The sequence below is a fragment of the Pagrus major genome, chromosome 16, assembly GCF_040436345.1.
Source record: "Pagrus major chromosome 16, Pma_NU_1.0".
Taxonomy (NCBI): Eukaryota; Metazoa; Chordata; class Actinopteri; order Spariformes; family Sparidae; genus Pagrus; species Pagrus major.
In genome coordinates this window covers 6,975,090-6,995,671 of record NC_133230.1, presented here as the reverse complement: position 1 = coordinate 6,995,671, position 20,582 = coordinate 6,975,090, and the positions used below count along the sequence as shown (strand labels likewise).

At 41.3% G+C, this 20,582-nt stretch overlaps 1 protein-coding gene across 6 annotated transcripts in view; it reads right to left on the bottom strand.

The window, feature by feature from the left end:
• Positions 1 to 20,108, bottom strand: part of LOC141010378 (SPARC-related modular calcium-binding protein 1-like) — a 52,884-nt gene extending 32,776 nt beyond the window's left edge. For 5 of the 6 annotated variants that reach the window (XM_073483310.1, XM_073483308.1, XM_073483309.1 and 2 more), the window contains exons 1-2: positions 19,758 to 20,073; positions 203 to 368 (exon numbers count right to left, since the gene is read on the bottom strand). In XM_073483310.1, coding sequence (XP_073339411.1) covers positions 203 to 368; positions 19,758 to 19,859 — 268 coding nt within the window. In that variant the 5' untranslated portion in view covers positions 19,860 to 20,073. Of the gene's footprint in view, positions 1 to 202; positions 369 to 19,757 lie in introns of all 6 variants that reach the window. The other variant, XM_073483312.1, reaches the window with a different exon arrangement.
• Between the last annotated feature and the right edge of the window lie 474 nt (positions 20,109 to 20,582).

The following is a 20,582-nucleotide window of genomic DNA, read 5'->3' as shown; positions in this document are numbered from 1 at the left end:
GTTTTATCAAGCCCTTGTTGGTGCATTCACAGAGACTCCAGTGTAAAATACTTCCAATGCAAGCATCATACAAGAGTTGTGTGAAAAATCATAGTTTCTTGCATTGAAAACCAGCAGATTAACCTCAAATCTGAGTTTCCTTGAATGCACCCTCAGAGTTTTTTGTTTTTTTCTCACACTGTAACCAGAGTTCTGTTCTCACCTCGACACCGGCCGCGTGGTGCCAGTGTCAATGTTTTATCCTTGCAGCGCGCCCTCTGCAGCTCACAGCCGGTCTCATAGCTCCGCCCGTCCGAGCCGCACACCGGCCTCCCCTGCGTCCGTGAGCAGATGACACCACAGTGACTGTCTCTGTCTCCGATCAGCCACTGCAATGAGAAATACAGCAACATGTTGGCACAGAAATGTAACTGATTTCAGGTTTCATACAACATGACAGATCCATCTTAAGATCACTGATCTCACAGATTTGTTCTCATTCCTTAAAAATGGGTTTGTTCTTTCTGTTTGGCTCTTTTTCTTTTTCTTTATTTCTAGTTTCACTGTGTTTGAACAAAGGCTGCATTCAGCTGAATCTGAGATTATGCCAAAGTAACGTACAAACTGGACTCATGGGTCGCTTGCCCATTTTGCTGAAAACATTTTTCTGCTCCTTGAACACCGGTCGGCTGCTGCCTTTCTTTGTTTAGGCTACTGTAACGACGCTGTGAGCAGCGCTGCACTGAACCTAGAGGCTAATTTATCTAATGATCTTTGGCTGGAAACAGGTTGAACCTTGATTAAGTTACAAAGGAGCCAAACCACATTTAGAGCAATGGGATTCTTTCTCCCCCTCTCCCCAGATCTTTACTCATGATCTATTAGTCAGTTGATTTGACTCTACTGTTGGAAATGGTTCTTGGCTTTACAGCTGTCTCAAATATATTTAAGGTCTAAATGATTTCAGGGGAGCACGAACTTTGCCAAAAAGATGGAGTTAGTGAGAAGAGAGAGTAGGTGTGCACTGAGCTGCACCAGAATCCTTCGCCGAGCAGCGTGTCCGAGCCAAATCTTGTGAAAATGTTTCAAAACATGAGGAGCTCTTGATTGGTTTTATCTCGGAGTTGATTAATAAAGGTTGTGGCTGCTCAAGCACCTGTTTCATGAAATTCTCAAGTAGGAAACTTTCCCCAGATGCATTTTTCACTCGAGGCCTCTCAAGAAATTACCAGAATGCTGGTTGGACTTCTGCATCTGACACGGGAGATCTTATTAAGAGCAGGTACGAAAGGCAAAAAGGTGGTGGAAAAAGAGACGCAGGCAGCAACGAAAAGGCACACTTTCCATCCTGCATTCCCCCGAATCCTATCAGACCATCTAAGGCAGTTTTTCAGAAGAAATGCATTTGTGAAGTACACAAGCACAATTTATCTCATTCTCCCTCTTCATCCCGATGCCCGACTAAAAAAAAAAAGCTTTATTTTGAGCAACATCAAAAATGTTGCTTGGAGACAGAGTTTCTCCGAACATATAAAGAGCAATCAGACAGACCTGAGCAAAGTGTAGATGGAAACGAAGCCAAACCGCTGATGTCATGAATGAGCTGGTGTACAACTGGATCTCATATACAAATGAATCAGCAGGAGTGCTCTAAACAGATTAACTGCACGGCGGTGTCGTTCTTCCTTTGTTAAAGCAGTACTGTGCGTTCATCTGTACCTTTGCTTTGGCATTATGATTATTATTATAGTAAGTCAGACTGCTTCCAGAAACAGTCACAGTCATCTTGTCTAAACTCTCTGCCTCTCCATTCATTCTGCCCTTTAACGACTGCCAATAAAATCATACTTTATAAATCCACCAGTGACACTTTTTTCCTGGAGAATTTAACTTTCATACATCAGCGGACACTTAGACTAATCACTTATAATCAGCTCTTGACTGAAAGAGTTCAGCTTAATGTGAACACTAACTGAAAACCCCTCGACTTTACATGTGAAAACGATTGTTTTGAGAGCAGGTTAGTTTAATTCAAACAACAGTAAGAGTCTACAACCACGCTAGCGGGTACGTTACATGAAAAGTTAAGGGACAGGCAAAGTTATTATAATTTATCTTGAAGGGGTCATTAATTTTATGGCTATTCAATCCAATTTCCAATGTGGGATCATGGGAGTTGTTGTCTTCTTTGGTAAAAAACACTGTTGCTGATGAAAATCTATCTGACATGACTCCAGAAATGCTCTCAGACAAGTACTATAATACGATCTCTTCACGTTACGTTTAGTCACACTCATCCATGTTATTTATTTTCATTCTCATGAAATGCAAGTAACCGCAAGTAGTGTTAGCTAACGGAAGGTTCGCCAACTTCCTTTTTGACGTATCATCTGGTGTTTCCCGTGTTTGCCCGGAACAATTAGAGAGACAGACTTCTCTGGGTTTGAACATTGTGCAAGCATCTGGGATAATGTTAACTCAGCAAAAACATATAACGAAGGTAATATATAGTCATTTTGTGATGTTTTAATGCTGAAATGTTCCATATACTGCCTTTCAGTCTGGACCAAAGTGTTGAAGCAACTCGTATCCCTTGAGCCACTCATTGAGACTCATCGAGCCACAGAGGGAGCATACTGCAACTACTTGAATTTAACATTCTTTGTCATATTCTGACTAATATCCCTTTCTCTCTGACACGCTGGAAATAACACAGCAGTTTGAACTTGTTATAGCACAAGCTACAAATCCAAAATGTGGTGAAGAAAATGAGACACAAGTCAGAAAATAATCTATTGACGGCCGTTTGTGGGTTTTTCACTTTACAGACACCAGAGAGTATCTGTCAGAGCTGACAGTCTTAAACATTAATTTCTAAATCCCAGCAATTTATTCAAAAGCCGAGTCCAAAATTCCAAAAAGTGAAACATTTTCCAACTGGTGAGCTAATATCATATGCGCCCAGTGCAAATTAACTTTCAGGACCCTGTTTTTATCATATTAGTGAGAATAACTGCCTTTTTCTGGCTTGTTTTATTCCCTTTAGTCAAACACACGGAGCCTTGTTGGGAAAAATGTAGAATAATTTTACTCCAGAGGCAGGATATTTTAAGTATGCCTAAAGAAATAAGATTCTTACAGCTAAAAATAACAACAGGTAGACTGCTTGGGAAGAAGAGAAATTATCATAGTTAACTATCATGGCTGTCACGGCTGTCAGCACAGGCAGATAATCTATTATCTGTAAAGAACAAGGGGAGAGATTACACTATTCCTGAAATAGACAAAAGATACTGGAGCTTCAGTATCTGCCAGATAAAATCAAGAGGCGAGCTAACAGGGCGGCAGGGTGGTCCAAAGTTTAAGAAAGTGTCCTGAAACTGCAGAGTCACGGGTTTAAGCTCCATATAAAACACTGTAGCTGTTAAAACATCAAACCCTGAGCACAGAGACTCTTTTGGCTGCCTTAACTCCTCCAGTGAAATGTTAATACTTCCATTAAATCGATACAAAAAACCCTTGTATAACAAGGTGAAAGAAAATTCAAACAAAAGGGGAATAAGACTTCAGGGGATGTAATGGGACACAAATCCAACTCTCTTCGCTGTAACAATGCGTCCAGAGCAAGCCAGATAATTGAATGTGATTTCAGCCTTGGCGCTGAAACATGGTAGAAAATCTCTTGTCAGACAGCTCAGAGTAAATCATGATGCATCTCTTTATGAGAAATTGCAGACAGGGAGGAAAACACAGCACATCATTTCATTTTTAACTTGTGTGTCCTCCTCTTGGCTTCAGTGAAGAACTGGAATAATTCAGTAGTCCTTATAAAGTCTTACAATGTATTAAATTAAATTTTATAAATATTAGATTTGAATTTGTGAGGTCTTAATTGACTGAAACTTTTTTATTTAATTGCATTTATCCATCTTTCACTTTCTTTTTGTTGAAACAAGTCAAGCTCTTCTGCAAGTCCACATTTCTGTTGTTGCAAATATTTTAATCTACCACTGAACCCAGTAGTCGTTTTTACGACTGGGTTCTTTAAACCCAAAGTTTTCATATCGGCCAACATCAACAACATATACGCCGATACAGATAAAACTTTGTTAGGCCAATATCAGCCGATAATATCAGCCAACTGACATATCAGTCGGGCTCTAACCATTAGTTAATGAGTAACTCCTAATGCAATGTTATATAGTAGCTAATAATTAGTTAATGATTATCATCCTCAGTATGATGCACCATTTTATTGAAGGGACACAAAAAGGGTAAGTAATCGTAAGATAATGATGAAGTAATGAGGGACTACTTAGTAACTACTCAGTATTATGTATCACTACTTGGGGTGCAGACAGTCACTAATGTTTGAGTAATTATGATGAGTCGTTACTGACATGAAGAAAGTGGTCAGTATGATCGATCAATTCAGATATTCATGAACTAATCATTACCTAATCATTAATTAGTACAGGGTCCATTAGTCTGTTTCCTAGTAAGTAATCATTATCTAATATATAGTCCTCAATTAGAAATCATTATTTCTACATACTATTTTTTAACAATTCATCAGTTATTGAGTTGTTCTTGATCCATTTCCAATCATTAGTAAAACTGATTAGGAGTTACTCATTAACTAATGCTGAATTAAAAGTTAGTCCCTCATTTGTTCCCCTAGTATCTACTCAAAATTGTGTGGCCTTTTTACCAAAAATGATCTTGAAAAGGTCTTTAAAACATAGATTCGAGTGTCTAATGCCTGTAGACAACGTGATCTGTTGGTTTTCCCCCCAAAAAAGAAGCATATGACTCTTTATTTCCTATATACAGGTAGTTTAGAGAACCACTATTTGAATTTTCTGTTGATCTATGACAAAAAAGGAAGCTTGTTACATGTTTCTTCCATACCAGAGGCGCTTATAAAGAGTGGACTAGTCTAAGCCAAAGTACTGTGGACAGAAAGCAGTTTGTCTTTGTGATGACATGTTAAATCCTTAAGTCAGTATCCAAGCCCAGCTATTGTGAAGAAGTGATTCAGGTCTATCCAGCCACTCCTTCAGGTTAAGAGCCACAGAGTCTGGCCGCTGCCCACAGACTGACCCGTCCTCCCCATCCCTGACTCACAACCTTAATGGATGCAGCTCCTCTACCTCCACTGTCATAATAAAACATTAAATCACAGATTCTGAGACGACATTGTCCGGTAAATGGAAATAAACACTCCGACCAGATCTCCCACACGTAGTCATTACTTAGTCATACTGTCCCATCCACAGACTCGTCTCCCGTAAAGGTGAAACCAGAGACTCCGGCAGACGAGAAGAACTTTCTCAATTTATGGCTGGGGAGTTGTTTTATTTGAGTTGAAAATTAAAAACCTTAATGGTACTCTTAAAGGTCCAGTGTGTAAGATTTAGAGACAGAAAATGGGATACAATATTCATTCATTGAAACGTAGCCCAAAACGGAAAAAACAAAACATCGGCTCTAGCAACAGCCTTTCCTGTTTTTAGCAGCCACCTTAGGAGAGGATGAGACGAGGGGTGATTAGTTGGTTTGGTGGAGCATTTGCACGTGTGGAGGTGAAAAGAAAAGCTAACGGCTAGCAGATGTAGGTCTGTGCTGTTGGTGACCAGGTCAGGGTTGGGGTAACTTACTCAGAGGTTGTTAATGTTGTTTCTTGTAGCAGCGAGAACTTTGAAAACGCTAACACGCAGGTGGGAATTGAAAGGCTTATACCCACAGTCTACATCCAGTAACCCGTTTCCATTCCAGTTCCTGATGAAATCCTTATGACGAGCCTTGTTAATGTGCTGTATGTCATTTAAAATGAATAAGATTACATAAGTTGCTAAATCCTAAGTTGCTCGTATGCAACCAAAGACCTGTTTGTGATTTACACAAGTGAGACATCCACATTAATGGAGAAAGGCAAGTCAAACCTCCTGGAGAGAATATCAAATAGCAGACAGTATACTAAACCCTATCTAATCTAATCTGCTGACTCAGACTCTCTGTGCTGTATCCCAGCCACCTCTCAGCTCTGATCGAGTCCCACAGCAGTTTCTCTGGGATTGCAGCTCTACATGAGGTCCTCGCTACAATAAATGCGCACGTGGTTCACATTTGACTACTGCCAAAGTAAAATTGCGTATGACACTGAGCCTGGATCACATGGTTTCTGAGTAACAACTCATTTTACTAGCGGGGACCACCAGATAAGTGAGGTTTGTCGTTTAGCACCAGACACAGTAGTTTGTACACAATCAGCAAGGCATTCGACAAGTCTTTTACACTTCTGTGTGGTTTCCAGCTCACCAAATGCTGTCTGAACTGTCCCGATGTGGTAAACCCCACCCATCTGGCGAGTTAAAGAGGTTAAAACAAACGATAAGTTATTTTCAGTTACTGTCTGACCCAGGTCTGTTTGACAGCAATCAGCTGCTCCCGTTATTAGCCAGGATGACGGGACCTGGCATTATCTCCTGAGGGAAAACAGCCCCTCCTGTTAGGCCAATAATGGCTGGGGTTGAGACCCGCCCGACGTCCCATAATCAAAACCAAACAAATACATCTAAATTAAACAGACTAACTTCTAACAGGAGCTATTGCTGGATCTGCTGCAGAACACGCGCTGCTCAAAAAAACATTAATTACCTAAACCTGTGGGGAGAAACTCACTCATACTCTCATCCTGCAGATCATTATGCAAAGTTTTACATCAAAGACTTCCAAAGACGAAAGCGCCAAATAACACGATGGAGTACTGAATGTACCCCCAAGGGAACAATCTCACTTTAACAACCACTTAGAGGAACTTTCTTCAATTTCTAAATGAGAGAATGAGATATATTTTTAATCTTTAATGGATGGGGAGAAAGCTTAGATATAAACCCCCTAACATTGTGAGGACATTATATCCTCTTCCGCCTGATGGCCCGCCAAACGGATGAAGTCACAGATGAGCTGAAGGTAAAACACCAGGGGAGTTACACGATGTTTTGGTACTGATATCTTGACCGGGAAACAATGAGATCTCACATTTAACAAGCCAAATTCCCCCTACACGCACAAATACACACAATCTCACAAAAACATGTCAGCCAGAAGCACACAGAGCCGCCCTGAGCTCTTTCTCTCTCTCCACCACTCATAAAATAAGTGAAATGCAACCCCCATTGTGCAACCATTACAGCATTAGCAGAATGGTGTTTTTTTACCGTCACTGGCAGAGAATCTGTTCCAGCCCGAGCCTCGGCAGTGGAGCAAGAAGAAAGAATATGATTAGAAAATAATCATTTTTTATATACATGCTCGCTTAAAGGTCTGACGGGGGGAAAAAGCATGCGATGTGAAACAGAACAGAGGTAATAAATAAACAAATCTGTGGATTACGTCTCCTACAGTAAATGCAATTAAGTTAAACTTTCCAACTGGCTTCATGTGCGTAGGGTAGAGCTCATTTCTTTGGACAAACATGTAACACGCTATAAAATGCTGATCCCATTTTTACCTTTATTACACTTATCAGCTCTTGATTTAGTTGTGAACAAGCTGAGCTAAAATGTGCTGATTTACATCTCAGATAAACCAGCGCTGTAGTGACAGGCATAAGACTACTACTGCTTCGCAAAATAAGGTGACAGATGAGAATGAGACGCTCTTCCTGTTAGGGTTGTGCTGGTTGTTGTACGGCCATGTTTCTACAGTAGCCCAGAAAGGACAAACCAAACACTGGCTTTAGAGAGGGCCTCTTGAGTTTTTCATGTTTTAAGCTGCCACCAGGGGGAGGGTGAGGCGAGGGGTATTCAGTTGGTTGCAATGGGCAACCACACTGCCAGATCACACTAAATCCTGCACAATGGATGTAGTATCTGTTTTTGTATCTATTTTGCATCATGCATCCAGCCGTCCATTAGTTTTGATTAACATCTGTTTGGTCTGAAAATCTACAGTTATTGGCAATGCCCGGAGGATGAATCCTGCTGAGTTCCCTGGTGAACTCAGATTCTTGAAACTTGCTCGAATTGTGTGATTCATCACAGCAACATCAACCCTGAGGAGTCATCGTGTCATCATCTTTATCAGTCATTATGATGTAATGTAGTGCAGACCTCAATCTGCCTAGAAAATGTATTAGCAACACATTTAGGCTATTATCAAGAGTCTACTAATAGATATTTATTGTATAAAAACTATTGGAAACCAGTCGACGGCTGGAACAGTAGAAAATGAAATTAATGTTTCTAAAGCGCAACAGCATTGTTTCCCAGTTAGTATGATGCATTACACAACTAGAACAAGGTTCATGAGTTTATGCAGCGATTGTCATGCAAATGGAAATATCTGGGTGCTTGGTATAAGATTGAAAACGCTTTAGCCTGCATCTGAAAATGTCATGAAAACAAATATGGCAATTCTATGACTATGAACCTGCTGGTTTAGTCTTTTGATTTGGCAATTAAAGATGTTAGAAAGTATAGTTGTGGTAGCAGTTACAGCTTGTCATAAGTTCCAGTAACAATTAGTCGTGGTGTGTTTGTTTTAATCATGTGGAAGGCAGTATAAAAAGTCAGCTGAGTCTTTGGACTGTTAATGCAATGCTGTTTATGAGCTGCAAACGTTGTTACAAGCTACATGTTGTACTTGAGGCTGATGTTGCATTTGGAAATCACCGGCTGTCACTGTTTAAACTCAGAATTATAGTAAAACAGTCCACACCCATTTAAGTTATTTTATACTCTTGGTTAGTTTTAAAATCAGGCTGCCAGAGCCCGAGTTTTCGTTTCCAAGTAACTGACAGAAGCGTCCAATTACTTAATAATACATGGAAATCTGTGGTGTGTACATTTAAAAAGACATTTCAGTGTGATTTGACACATTTTTCCAGATCAGGTTTAATCTGTGCTTTACTGTAATAATTGGAGATGATGTTTTTCTTCTGTGTTTTCAGTCCGGTCACAGAGGGTGATATGGATGTTATGTTGCTGTAAACCTGTCTCGAGGAGTTAACTATGATGTTTGCAGCAATGGAGAAATACTTTCAGAGTGTTGATATAAATGTTTGTTATCACCAGCTGACAGCCCGTTAAACTCTGACGTATTGATTGACACCTCGTTTGAAAAGTAGGAGCTTCATAGACGGGAGATCCACTCCTTGATCCATCCCCTCCGTGAATATACAATCGAAATGGGTTTTAAAACTCTAAGTTTACGTCGTTAAATTATATATTCACAGATTTGAAATCTCATTGGCTACATGATACGCATCGTCCGGAGGCTGGTGTGTAAGTGGCTCAAGAGAGAAGGGATGGAACAAGGAGTGGGTCTCCTATCTATGAAATCACTCGTTGGCTGTTGCAGGCCACAGGACGGGCATAGAAGCTCCGAACTGTTCAAATGAGGTGTCAATCAACAGGTCAGAGTCTGACCAGCCATCGACTGGTAATAACAAACACATTACAGTTTGTATTTGCATTGTTCTGCCTCCAGCTCTTACAGAGCTGCTGACTCTAACCTTTTAAAAGAGCCCAAACCCATGCCTGTACTCCAAATGGTTCAACAACAGCTTAAAATGTACGTAACGTGTTATAAAGATCCTGTTCTTTCATCAAGATTTTGGACTAAATGTAGTTTTTCATAAGTTGGAGGGGCCCACATCAATGATAACGACCTCCACTTTGCTCAAACAAGAGTCGACTGAAGCTCTTACCCTGACTTGATATCACAGGGGATGGTTAAATCAGATCCCGTGTAGTGGAAAAAATGTCTGTTCTATTTAACTAACGGGAACATGCACCTTGACATGAATGACATCACTGCTGCTAAGGAAAAGGCCTTTGCATGCACAGATGGAGAATCATTGCAAGACGGGCTTGATCAGTGTGTGTGTGTGTGTGTATGTGTGTGTGTCTGAGAGAGAGAGCTGTAGTGATGTGTGCCAGCTCCATGCTAACGTGTGATGGGCTCATTATCCCCTTTGGGCACAACAACAACAACAACGAACAATGCAACAACACCAACGCATACATAAATACATATATGTAAGCCATCATGCCTCCTTGTGTCATTAATCGCTGGGTGTTTTTGGCGTTCCCTCGCTAGCCAACAAGTGGATTAGTCAAATGGAGGAAAAGGGGAATAAAAGTGAGCCAACCACACAGGGGACAAGCAAATTAAAGTTGTCCACCAAAGTCGGGGCTAATTGTGTACTGTTGTATGCTTTTAACGGGCCGAGGTAATCACTTTTGTCCGATAATTAGCATTTAGCTTTCAGGAAATCTATAAAGCGAATGCCATCCCTCATGCTGTTTTAATTAACACACTCCACTTAACCGTGTTATAAAAAAAGTGGAGAAAATAAAAAGGAATGCAGCCTTCTTCTCCTCCCCCCTTATTCCTTTTAAATTTCTAATTGGGTTTTGTCTTTAAAAAGAAACCTGTAATTTAACATTTTCAAAGTAACCCTTTAAAATCCTTAAAACACAGCTCTGATATGTGAACTCGCTAAAGAGAGCTGGACAACTTTCACACAGGAGGTGCAAAGTGTGTGTGCCGCTCACAGCAGGAGGGTGGGATTGGGCTTAAAACATTCAAGTTTAGTCAGCTACTCCATTACTTCTTTTAATTTGACTTCTTTATTTAATTACTATCATGTTTCCACGGATAAGGTTTCAGATAAGTAGTTTTAAAGCTGACTTGGAGAGAAAACACAGTAGTGCTCAATCCCTAACATTAGAAGTAATAACCTTTGGTTTTCATTCATCTCTGTCACTGGGCTGAATCTACAGAGACATGAACTAGACAACAAACAAAAAAGGTTTTTGTCTGTCTGTTAAGTAATCCCAGGGTTCATAAGTTATTCTAGAGGCAATTTTGTTATATTTGTAGAAAGTGTCTTTACATCCCAACAGCAATCAATAAATCAAGTCAAAGATGTTGAATTGTTAAAATCAGCCCATCAGGAGATCGAACAAGCTGTCTATCTAACCTGCCTGCACGCTTCGCACTCATTGTGCATGACTGGAGTCTTACACGGATGCATTGCTAAAGCTATTAGCGAGCTAGTCGAACACAAATGGAAAAGAAAGTGTGGCCAAAATTTCCCACATTTGCTAATATGCAAGCTTGACAGCAGTGAGCACTAACAATATCCATGTTCGATGTTTTTTCTTACTTGCTGGACATGAGGAAGTTGGATAAGGTTAGCGATGACAACAACGATGCTCACAGCCTGTCGTGCAGCCGCTAACTGAGTAGCACAAAGCCCACACAGCAGGAAGGAGTAACTGTCGGGCCTTTTCTTAGTTTGCACCATTCTTTTAAAACCTGAATTAATAGATTTTCAGCCACTTGGGGGCAGCACAAACAAGCTGTACACACAACATTGACATTTCGTAAAAAGTCTTGGGGTGATAGGGCAGATGTGGCATCAAAAAGTTGCTTATTTACACATAATTTAGTTGTGTTTCTGCCTCATTGCAAATGCAAGTCCAAAATGTACCCTCTCTTAGTTCTGCTTTTAGACGCAACCAAGGAAATATCTGGCTCTTTAGCTGCTTAATGTTCAATTATGTTCACCAGCTATATGCTAACTGTGTGTGTCTGCTGGGCAGGTGGCATTAACCTGCCAAGAGAGCAGTGAGAATGACCAAAACAATGAGCTGAGAGACACTAAAACACTGCATAAAGCTGAGGAGAACTGCAGGGTATGGATGTAATTCTCTGTGGCTTTATTACAACATTACTCTTGATTCATTGTTTATAAAAATTGTTGATTTTTATCAGCTGTAATGTATCGTTATGGTTATAAACTCCAGTAGATTTAATATATCTGACAGTGTCGCTGAAAAACAATTTCACACAATGCTTAAATCAGATTTCCTCTTTACATGATGGTCAGGAGATCAAATAAAAGATTAGTGGAAAGGAAGACTTCCTAACGTTTCTTTTGAAGTGGTGTAAAGGCATCAGAATGAAAGTGTGAGTAAGGGGGAGTGGGAGGTGTTCTTCCTTTATCGGAAACGACTCTAAATCTGATTAACAACATTCCTTGTTTGTCACTAATGCTACATCCTGGCTACAGAACAGTCAGCTGTCTCTGCTGTTCCCAGGAAGTGTGGAAGTGTGTGTCTGCAAGTGTGTGTGTGCATGTCCATCACACATTACAATAGATTGCATACTCTAGCTGAGACCACACACTCGCTCATATCAAAGGAAACGATTAAATATGTGGCACAGCGGAGGCTAATCTGCTGAGCTGGTTTGATGGGGAAGAGGAAGTGTTTCTGCCGTCCCGATGATCTGAAGGATTACAGAGAGCCGTAACTCTTTCAACAAGGCAGAATTCCTCTCAAACAAGAGCCGGTGCATGCCGCTAACACATAAAGCAAGTTCCCATAGTGGACCGGACAATTACGCAAATGCAAAAAGCTCCCCATAAACCACAACTATCAGGAGGATCTGCGGAGAAAAAAGAGGCAGCGATGATCCGTGCGTGGAGCTCCCTGGCCTGAAATCACAGAGCTGGACCTTGACTGCATTTCATTACACTGATTAGAAAGCCCCGAAATTGAGCATGAAATGCGTTTGCTGATTACGCAGCTATCGGAGGGAATCGACATATGTAAGCAATTTGATTGGTCGCTGGTGGAGTCACCGTTACAGCCATCTGTCAGTGTCCTGTGGAATATAAGTGGAGCCTAGGTGTCTAGTACAGTCATGTCAGGCTTTGGCTTATGAACCTGAAGTTTTCAGTGAAAGACATTTCTTGACATTTAATGGAATTCAATGGTTGTTTTTGGACTTTAAAGCTGTCATTTAATTTCTTAGCTTGCCCTGTTTCCTTCAACGTGTCTCATTTATTGTAATTCAGTTAGATTCCTCACATTTTCCAGAACAACTCTCACAGAATAGATGCGATTTTATGTCTTTCATATGATTTCTCCCTTGTATGATTGTGAGACGCTGGGGTCAACATGTGAGACTAAGAGTGTTAAGCCACACTATAGCGGCTCTGTCAGGCAAGCCAAACATTTTCACGAACACAACGGGTGTCTGCTCTAAATTTAGAGGTATTCCATGAAGCAGTTGTCAAAACATTTTACTCTGAACCACAAATGTCAACCTCATGTCGATGCTAGAGAAGAATTTAAGGGATCACCAGGGAACTCAGCAGGATTCATCCTCTGGGCATTACCAATAACTGTAATGAAATTTGTCTTACACTTGATCTTAAAAGTGTAATTTGTCAGAAATGGCGAGAATTTAAAAGGTCGCTCCAAAACTACAGGCGGCTCACTATAACCCTAACTGTCGTGACTAGCTTCTGTTAGCCGTGGAGCTAAGTGGCCCTATTAGCTGACCGGAGTTTACCAAGGATGTTATATTAAGTCTGGACACAGCCTTGGAGGTGGAGCCCCATTCATTCCCATGAAAGCTGCTCCGTTGCGTCCCCCATTCTCCGTTTGAGAGAGAACGTTGACCATTAGACAGGAAGAAAAACTGACTGGAAGTGGACTTTAAGTTTCCCTACATGAGAAATATCAGTATCTAATGGACACACTGACATTTACCGAACACAGTATTGATACCCAGAGGATAAGTTATCTTTCCTGCAGTACCGGCAAAGACTTTAGCTTCCACACAAGAAATAATCAAATCTAACAGGGAGGTTGTCATAAGATTCCTCCACAATTGCATGAAATGTCTTCTAGTACCACCTTTAAGCTGTATTTTTTTATACCATTACACCACATGCATATACAATAATGTATAATGCAACAGGATGGTGGTGGAGCACATCAATGATCCCCGCAGGAAGGATCCGTCTGAGCTGTTTCCATCATCTATTCATTGTTCTAAGAACAACAAAATCATGCATATGTATGTCGTATGAGTCTTCAAACTCGCACCACCAAACAACAAAACAACCCAAAACCGCAAACCTTCGTCACCAATAACTGTTTTAAGGGATTTTCCCCTACGTGCTTAATCAGAAACGGCTGCTGAACACAAAGTCAGGACAAAGGTTTGTATTTCATGACTTCTCTTCATAGAAGACAGTGATGCCAAACTATGACCTTATCACTTAGCCAAGAATGTTTTTTCCCCCATAAAGACTAAATTGAGAATTGCATCTGCGTGATTACGGTCATCAACTTGTCTTCTATGCATCCCAGTGATTTGACGGTCAGGGGAAAGCTTTCTCACTCCGTCTCCAATTGTATCTCTCTTTCTCTTCATTTCACAATATTGTCTACAAAATACCATGTAAAAGGTGACAGCTATCCAAGGAAAACACATCATTTCACTTAATTGCACACACAAACAGTCCCGACTCAAACACAATGTAGAGTTTTATATCAACCAGTTGGTTTATTTATTTTTTCTATTTCTTCAATCCATCCCTGATTTCCATAAAAGTTGTTATAGTTCTTTAATTGAGAATCTACGTTATGAAGTACATATTATTCCATGTGCATGCACGCTACTTCAGTAACTCTGCTTTCTTTTTGCCAAAATACTGTGCTTCTCTTGGAAAGGCTTTGATTACAGAGAAGTCCAGATGCTCTCGTCATGATAAAATCTGAGAACATCTTTCTAAATTTGCTTTGAACATATTTTCCCTCATACAGTGATTTTCAACAATGCTTTCTTATTAATTCAAGATGGTTTGTTTGTTTGTTTGTTTGTTGCCGGCTTTCCACATTGACTTCTCTGTGTGTTACCCTGAATGTCCTCACTTTTAGCCCTTACTATATCAAAATTGTTTTAGAGCGCTCTCATTTGAACAGCTGTCCGGTCACTGACAAACACATTCCCCGCACATTGCAGGAATGGTTCGGATTCCTTAAAAGTCCGGTCCATTTGTTGCATTTCTTCATCATTGTTTCATGTCGCTGCTGTCCAGCCTGTCGGCGGAGTTCACCAGTTTATGAGATGCTTGAAATAATCAGTCCAGTACAGTTTGATATAAATACTAACTCTCCAGTCTGTTGTTCTGCCCATTGTTTTGCTGTTTACTTCGGTGTTGTACCTTCTTTGCCTAAATCTTTCATTCAGGAGGCTGCCATGAGTGAGTTCTGACGTAATGTAGTTGCATCACGCACATAATGTAATGTAACATACTTAGGTAATGTAGCTACGTAAAAAAAAATTGTGATGTTAACCCAAACCTCAATGTTTTCCTCAACCTAACCAAGTATTTTGTGTGCCTCGACCTAACCAAGGTCTGGTACTTGTGTCACTGTTCTGCTGCAAAGGTCATGTTGATTAGTGAACGGTGAGATGCGTCGTTTTTGGAGATGCTGACAATCGACCGATGCAGTTGTTCAAGTATGAGGATGTGTTGGTTCTGCGCCTGCAGGAGAGGAAGTGACTTTTCTTGCCACCAGGTGGCGGTAGTCTTTCTTTGACATTCAAGAAGGTAAACCGGACGACTCAGGACTGCAGATATGCAAACCGTTGTTATGATAAAGCAGTGTTTACCTCTCACTTTCACACCACTCTCAGTAATAAAGCTACTTCTAATAAAGAATATGTCTGATAAAAAGTTGCAAATAGGCCACAAACGCTCGCCAACGGGAACTATGGCTGACGGCCGACCATCATCCTGGTGTGTCAAGGCCCTGAGGAAAAGAGTACGTGATACAATCTCTACCTCCTCTCCAATACTTTTCTTTTAGTAAGGAATCACAAACAAACTTTTCAAATTATTTTCTCTCATTAAAAAGTCCAGTCCATGACCTTCATTCCTTTGCGCACTGTAAGCATAATTAAGAGTCATTAGCTGACCGTACACCAATCACACACAGGCACCTGCATCCATACGTTTCATGCATCAACACGTGCAGACCACTCACACCTGCACCGTGGCTGTGATCTACCTCACACCAATAAAAAGGCTTTTCCTGCTTTTGAACCAAAGCTCTACTTTCCCAAGCTGCAAGGTATGCAGTCTTGGCTGCTTCGCCGCTCAGGCCCGGGCTGTTTATATTTGTTTTCCAATGAGTTTATGAGTCTACACTGATGCTGTCATCAAAGTATGCAGGTCGGCTGCTCATCGCATCCCATCCCTGGCACTAACAAGTTGATTTGATGAAGGGGATTAAGGATATAGTGGAGGGCATCGTCATTTGTTAGCCCCAATTTCTGAATACATCCCCCCCTGGAAACAGATCTGTGAGTGCCTGGCCACCACCTGCCTCGTTAGACAGATCGTGCCTGTTGCTAAGGACCAGAAAACCTGCAAAATATCTTGTAGTCATTAAGCTCAGCAATTAGATGTGAACTTTAATCCTCTTTGACTGTTAAAAAAAGCATAATTTCACATAAAGACGCATCATAAAGATGGAAAGATAGCGTTCCACCATCATGGGAAACGGTGTGATCACCATCCTTAATGCATCATCTGAGTGGAGCTGGCCCCCCACTAACAAACAGCTCAACAATAAAGGCGACATCAGTTTTACACTCTCAAGAATGACGAGGGTGTGGGCGAAACAGACTTAACCGAACAGCAGGAACAACAAGGCAAAAAGCTTCGTCAGTGTCCAGACGACTCGTATGCCCCAGTTGTGAGAAATGTTGGACGTGTGCTCTTATTGCATCATAAAGCCTTCAGGGAAATGAGAAAGCAGCAGTGCTATGCAGTGAAGTTAGCTCAGGCTTTCACCCCTGATATCACATGGAAAGTGGGGGTGTGAATTCTGGTATTACGGCAGCTGTGAGCAATGTTCAAAGTATCTGCTGTGGTGTGAGTGGGGGTGTGCAGAAGGCCGAGTGTGATTATCCCTCCTAACTGCCCGATACAGGCCAGGCGGAGGATGGAGTCCAAATCATTTTAATTTTACAGTGACTTGTAAAAGGATAATTGGTGTCTTTGTCTTAGCCACTCCGCTGCCCTATCGCTTGTTTCTGGGCTATGTAACAATGCATAACACTTTACGGCAGTACATCCCACACAGCACCAACTATAAGTGATTTTGGTGAAACTGGATTATATTTTATGGAGAAAACATTTTCCCGTTTTCCCTCCGATGTCCGAGTTTCCTGAAAGCAACCTTTAACTGCTGCTAACGCTAGCTGCAAGTTAGCTCTGTTAGCTGACTCTACTCAGAGCAACGATACGAGTAGCATCTACAGATATCATGACAAGAAATGAAGAGACTGAAGAGGACGCTGAAGGAGGAGGCGAAGAAGACAAGAAGAGGCTGACAGGAGTCTCAGACTGGCTTTTTAGTCATTGGCCACAGCTTCGCTAGCCAAGTCGCCAAATTGTGATGTTAGCATTTAACGTTTCTGCAAACCACAGTAACGTCCAAGGTTGACAGGTATACCAAACGTGGCATATCGGGTTCAAATTACAAGTCACATTCCCATCAGGAGGCCAATGATGCTGCCAAACGGCCGTCCGCAGTTTGAGCCACACCACTGGATATTTTTAAGGAGACCTGCGGACATTTCCAGCGATTTTTGTGGAGACCAAAACTGGCTATTTTTCACAGGAAGTTGGACCATCACCATCCATGATTGTGGCAATCAAAACAGGTATTTTTAGCCGAACCATGATGGTTTCCTAACCCCAACCAAGCCATAAGCACAGCATTGTGAGAAGAGAGAAAATTCAGCCTAAACAGACGTAAAGTTGCAACATAAAGAAACGTCCAGTTGTTTTGCAGAAACGTACTTAACATTTATTCTATTGGGTTGGATGGCGAGCTCGACTTGTTGCCGTTGAATAGTAAGTAATATTAGCTAGCTCGCTAATTTAAAGGTCTTGTGTTGTCGCACTTGGTTGATGTTCGGCTGTGATGGCAAATTTGTCAACTCGTCAGGTTTTGATCATAAGTCAGCCCATTTCAACAGAGATTTAGCTGTTAGCATGTTATAACCAGGTGTTATTGTCTCTTGTTCAGGTTTTACGTTAGCTTAGCGTTACTGTTCTGAGTTGTGTGCAGTGCTAGTGCAAACTGCCCGAGCATGCATGACATAACTTTCAAGACGTAAAATTGTTACGAAGTGCAGAGTTTTGGTTGTAGTTAGCACGTTACGTTACATTGCATCTTACAAATTGTTACAGAAACCTGGGGTTTGTATTTATGGCAGTCGTGCTGCACTCAGACACGGTGGCGGGCGCCAAATCGCACAAAATAATGTTGCTTTAAGTTGATAGAGATGCTCCCACTTCTCACGAAACCTTGAACAAGTTTTCAGCATTTTACTCCTTTGCTGTCAACTTTTTCGAGGACTAAGAAGCAGCCTTGTTTTCAAATTGACATCACCCTGCATTTTGGAGTTTATCCAGTGTGGTTTTGAAAGGGTTTCCTAAGGCCGAGGGTGATAGAGTTTCTCGGCCTGCAGAGGAGCATGAAATCATTTAACCAAAGCTGGAACAGGGAGAAAATTTCACCACAGCAAGACGGCTCAGGTCGTCACAGAAAAGTCCAACTTTGGTCTGATTTTCTAGCACTTGTTGTATTATCCTATATGGTTTACCACAGATCTAAATATAACAAACACCACGCTCAGTTGTATGACAGTAAAAACCCACACTCAGCTTGAATTTTTCATTTTCTTTCCAGTAGGAAAACAATTATAAAGTAACAAAGAAGTGATTACGCAAAGTATAAAACATTGTGACTCTTTCCACACAGCGATCCTGACCACAGTGTCTTGTGTAGGGAGGGGGGGGGGGGGCATTCAAAGATGTTGTGAAATTGTTCCAATATGTGAGTATTACACATTCACCCCCCCTCCTTCTCCTCTCTGACCACAAATATTACACTGCATCTGTGAAACAATGCTGTTCCCCGTCACTTAGTGCCATCTCAGCCTGGTGTGTGAGAGACACGGAGGTTAAAAAAGAGATGGACAGACATTACAGTAAGACGGATCTGTCCTAGAAAAGTAGAGGGATAAGAGCAGGGATGCAGTGGTGAAGGAAATACAGGATCAAGTCTGATCAGTGATCACAGCGAACAGAATAACCTTCTTATACATTCAGTGTCCTTGAAAACAGCCACAAGTACATAAATTGTGATTTTGGGTGGGTTTGAGCTTTGCTAACACACCTGGATGGAGAGTTTCTTTCTCTAATGACTAAAAAGTTTTAGGAACAAGTCTCAAAATCACAGCCATGAGCCAAAATGTCATTTTCTAGAAGGCTGATCACTGATTGTGCTTGAGAATAGACATTTCTTTCAAAATTAATGCAAAATAGGCCTTGAAAAGTCCTTGCATCTCTTAAAGTACTTTAAAATGTACAAGCTGAAAAGTAAATATTACTCGTCTTGCATTCCTTATTGCAGCAGCATACTTTACTTGACTATATATCAGTAATAAAATGAGATATTTCATTTGTATATAGGCCGAATTTATTTATGTCTCACCCCCACAACATGTTACTCTTGAGCCCTTTAGTTTCAGTTTGGAAAGTCCTTGAATTTGAAAAAAAAAAAAAAGATTTGACCTCTGGTTTTACGCATAGCCTGGACAAAAACACAGCTAGGAATAGTCTCATGAATCGCATAAAACACTTCATTACCAATAATATATATATATGTGTGTCATGCATGTGTTACTGTTCTATAAGCTTCTCTCACACTATCATAGGTGGAAGCTGAAATATTTCTAATTACGCGCTATTTTTACGCAGCGTAATTTGGCACACTTTTTTTTTTTTTTGCAATGTTATTTCTCGCGATAAATCCCAAGTATCATCTTGTATCTAACAACAGGGTGTGAACCAGCAGGCACACAGGTAAAGCACTCACCCGTGATGAGCCCGGCTTCTGTGCGGACACTTGCGGCAAGTAACAGAGAAACAGCGGCGCCAAAAAGTGAGAAAAGAAAGGAAGAAAACTTGACAATAACATAATTGGTGGTCGGTGGGCTCAGCGCGGGGAGCGGCAGGTAGACTTGTGTGTGTGTCCGGGTGTCACACTGATGATCAACAGGTCCAAAAAATAATCAAAACTCCAAAAAATAAGTCGTTTTCCTTTGTCTACTTCTCCAATAACTATTCACATAGTGCCACGCGTAGGATGAGAAATCATGACCATGGCGACTGGGTTTTATCCACTGCGGGAGGATCAGCTGTTCATCGCGGCTTTCACAGGTTGAGTCGCGCCTGTATCCATTGCAACTTCATTTAAAAGCAAAGGAGGGAGCGTGAGCACTGACCGACACTCCGACTGACCAATGAGCGGCGAGGGATGGCGCAGAAAGCCACGCCCGGTGCCAGGCTGACTCTCCACAGAGGAAGGAGAAGCTGCTGTGGCCAGTTGGACTCAGCAGCTGCAGGGACACTCATCAGTCTTTGAGAGCAGGGACAATGGCTGAGCAATTGTGAAGTCAGATTTTAGGTTCTCGTCCCCATTCAGGGACACATAATGCTCGGTAATAGCCGAGTATCCTGCTGCCGTGACATTTAGCCTGTGTACTTGGGCTACAATGGAAAACATCTTTTGAGTAGAGTCAATAGCTGTCACAAGCACTGCAGGGGGTCAGCCTGTGTTTGTAGATGTGGCTCAGTGTGTGTGTGTGTGTGTGTGCTGGAACGATGAGGATTCAGTGGTTGATGGGCAAAAACAGCTGTC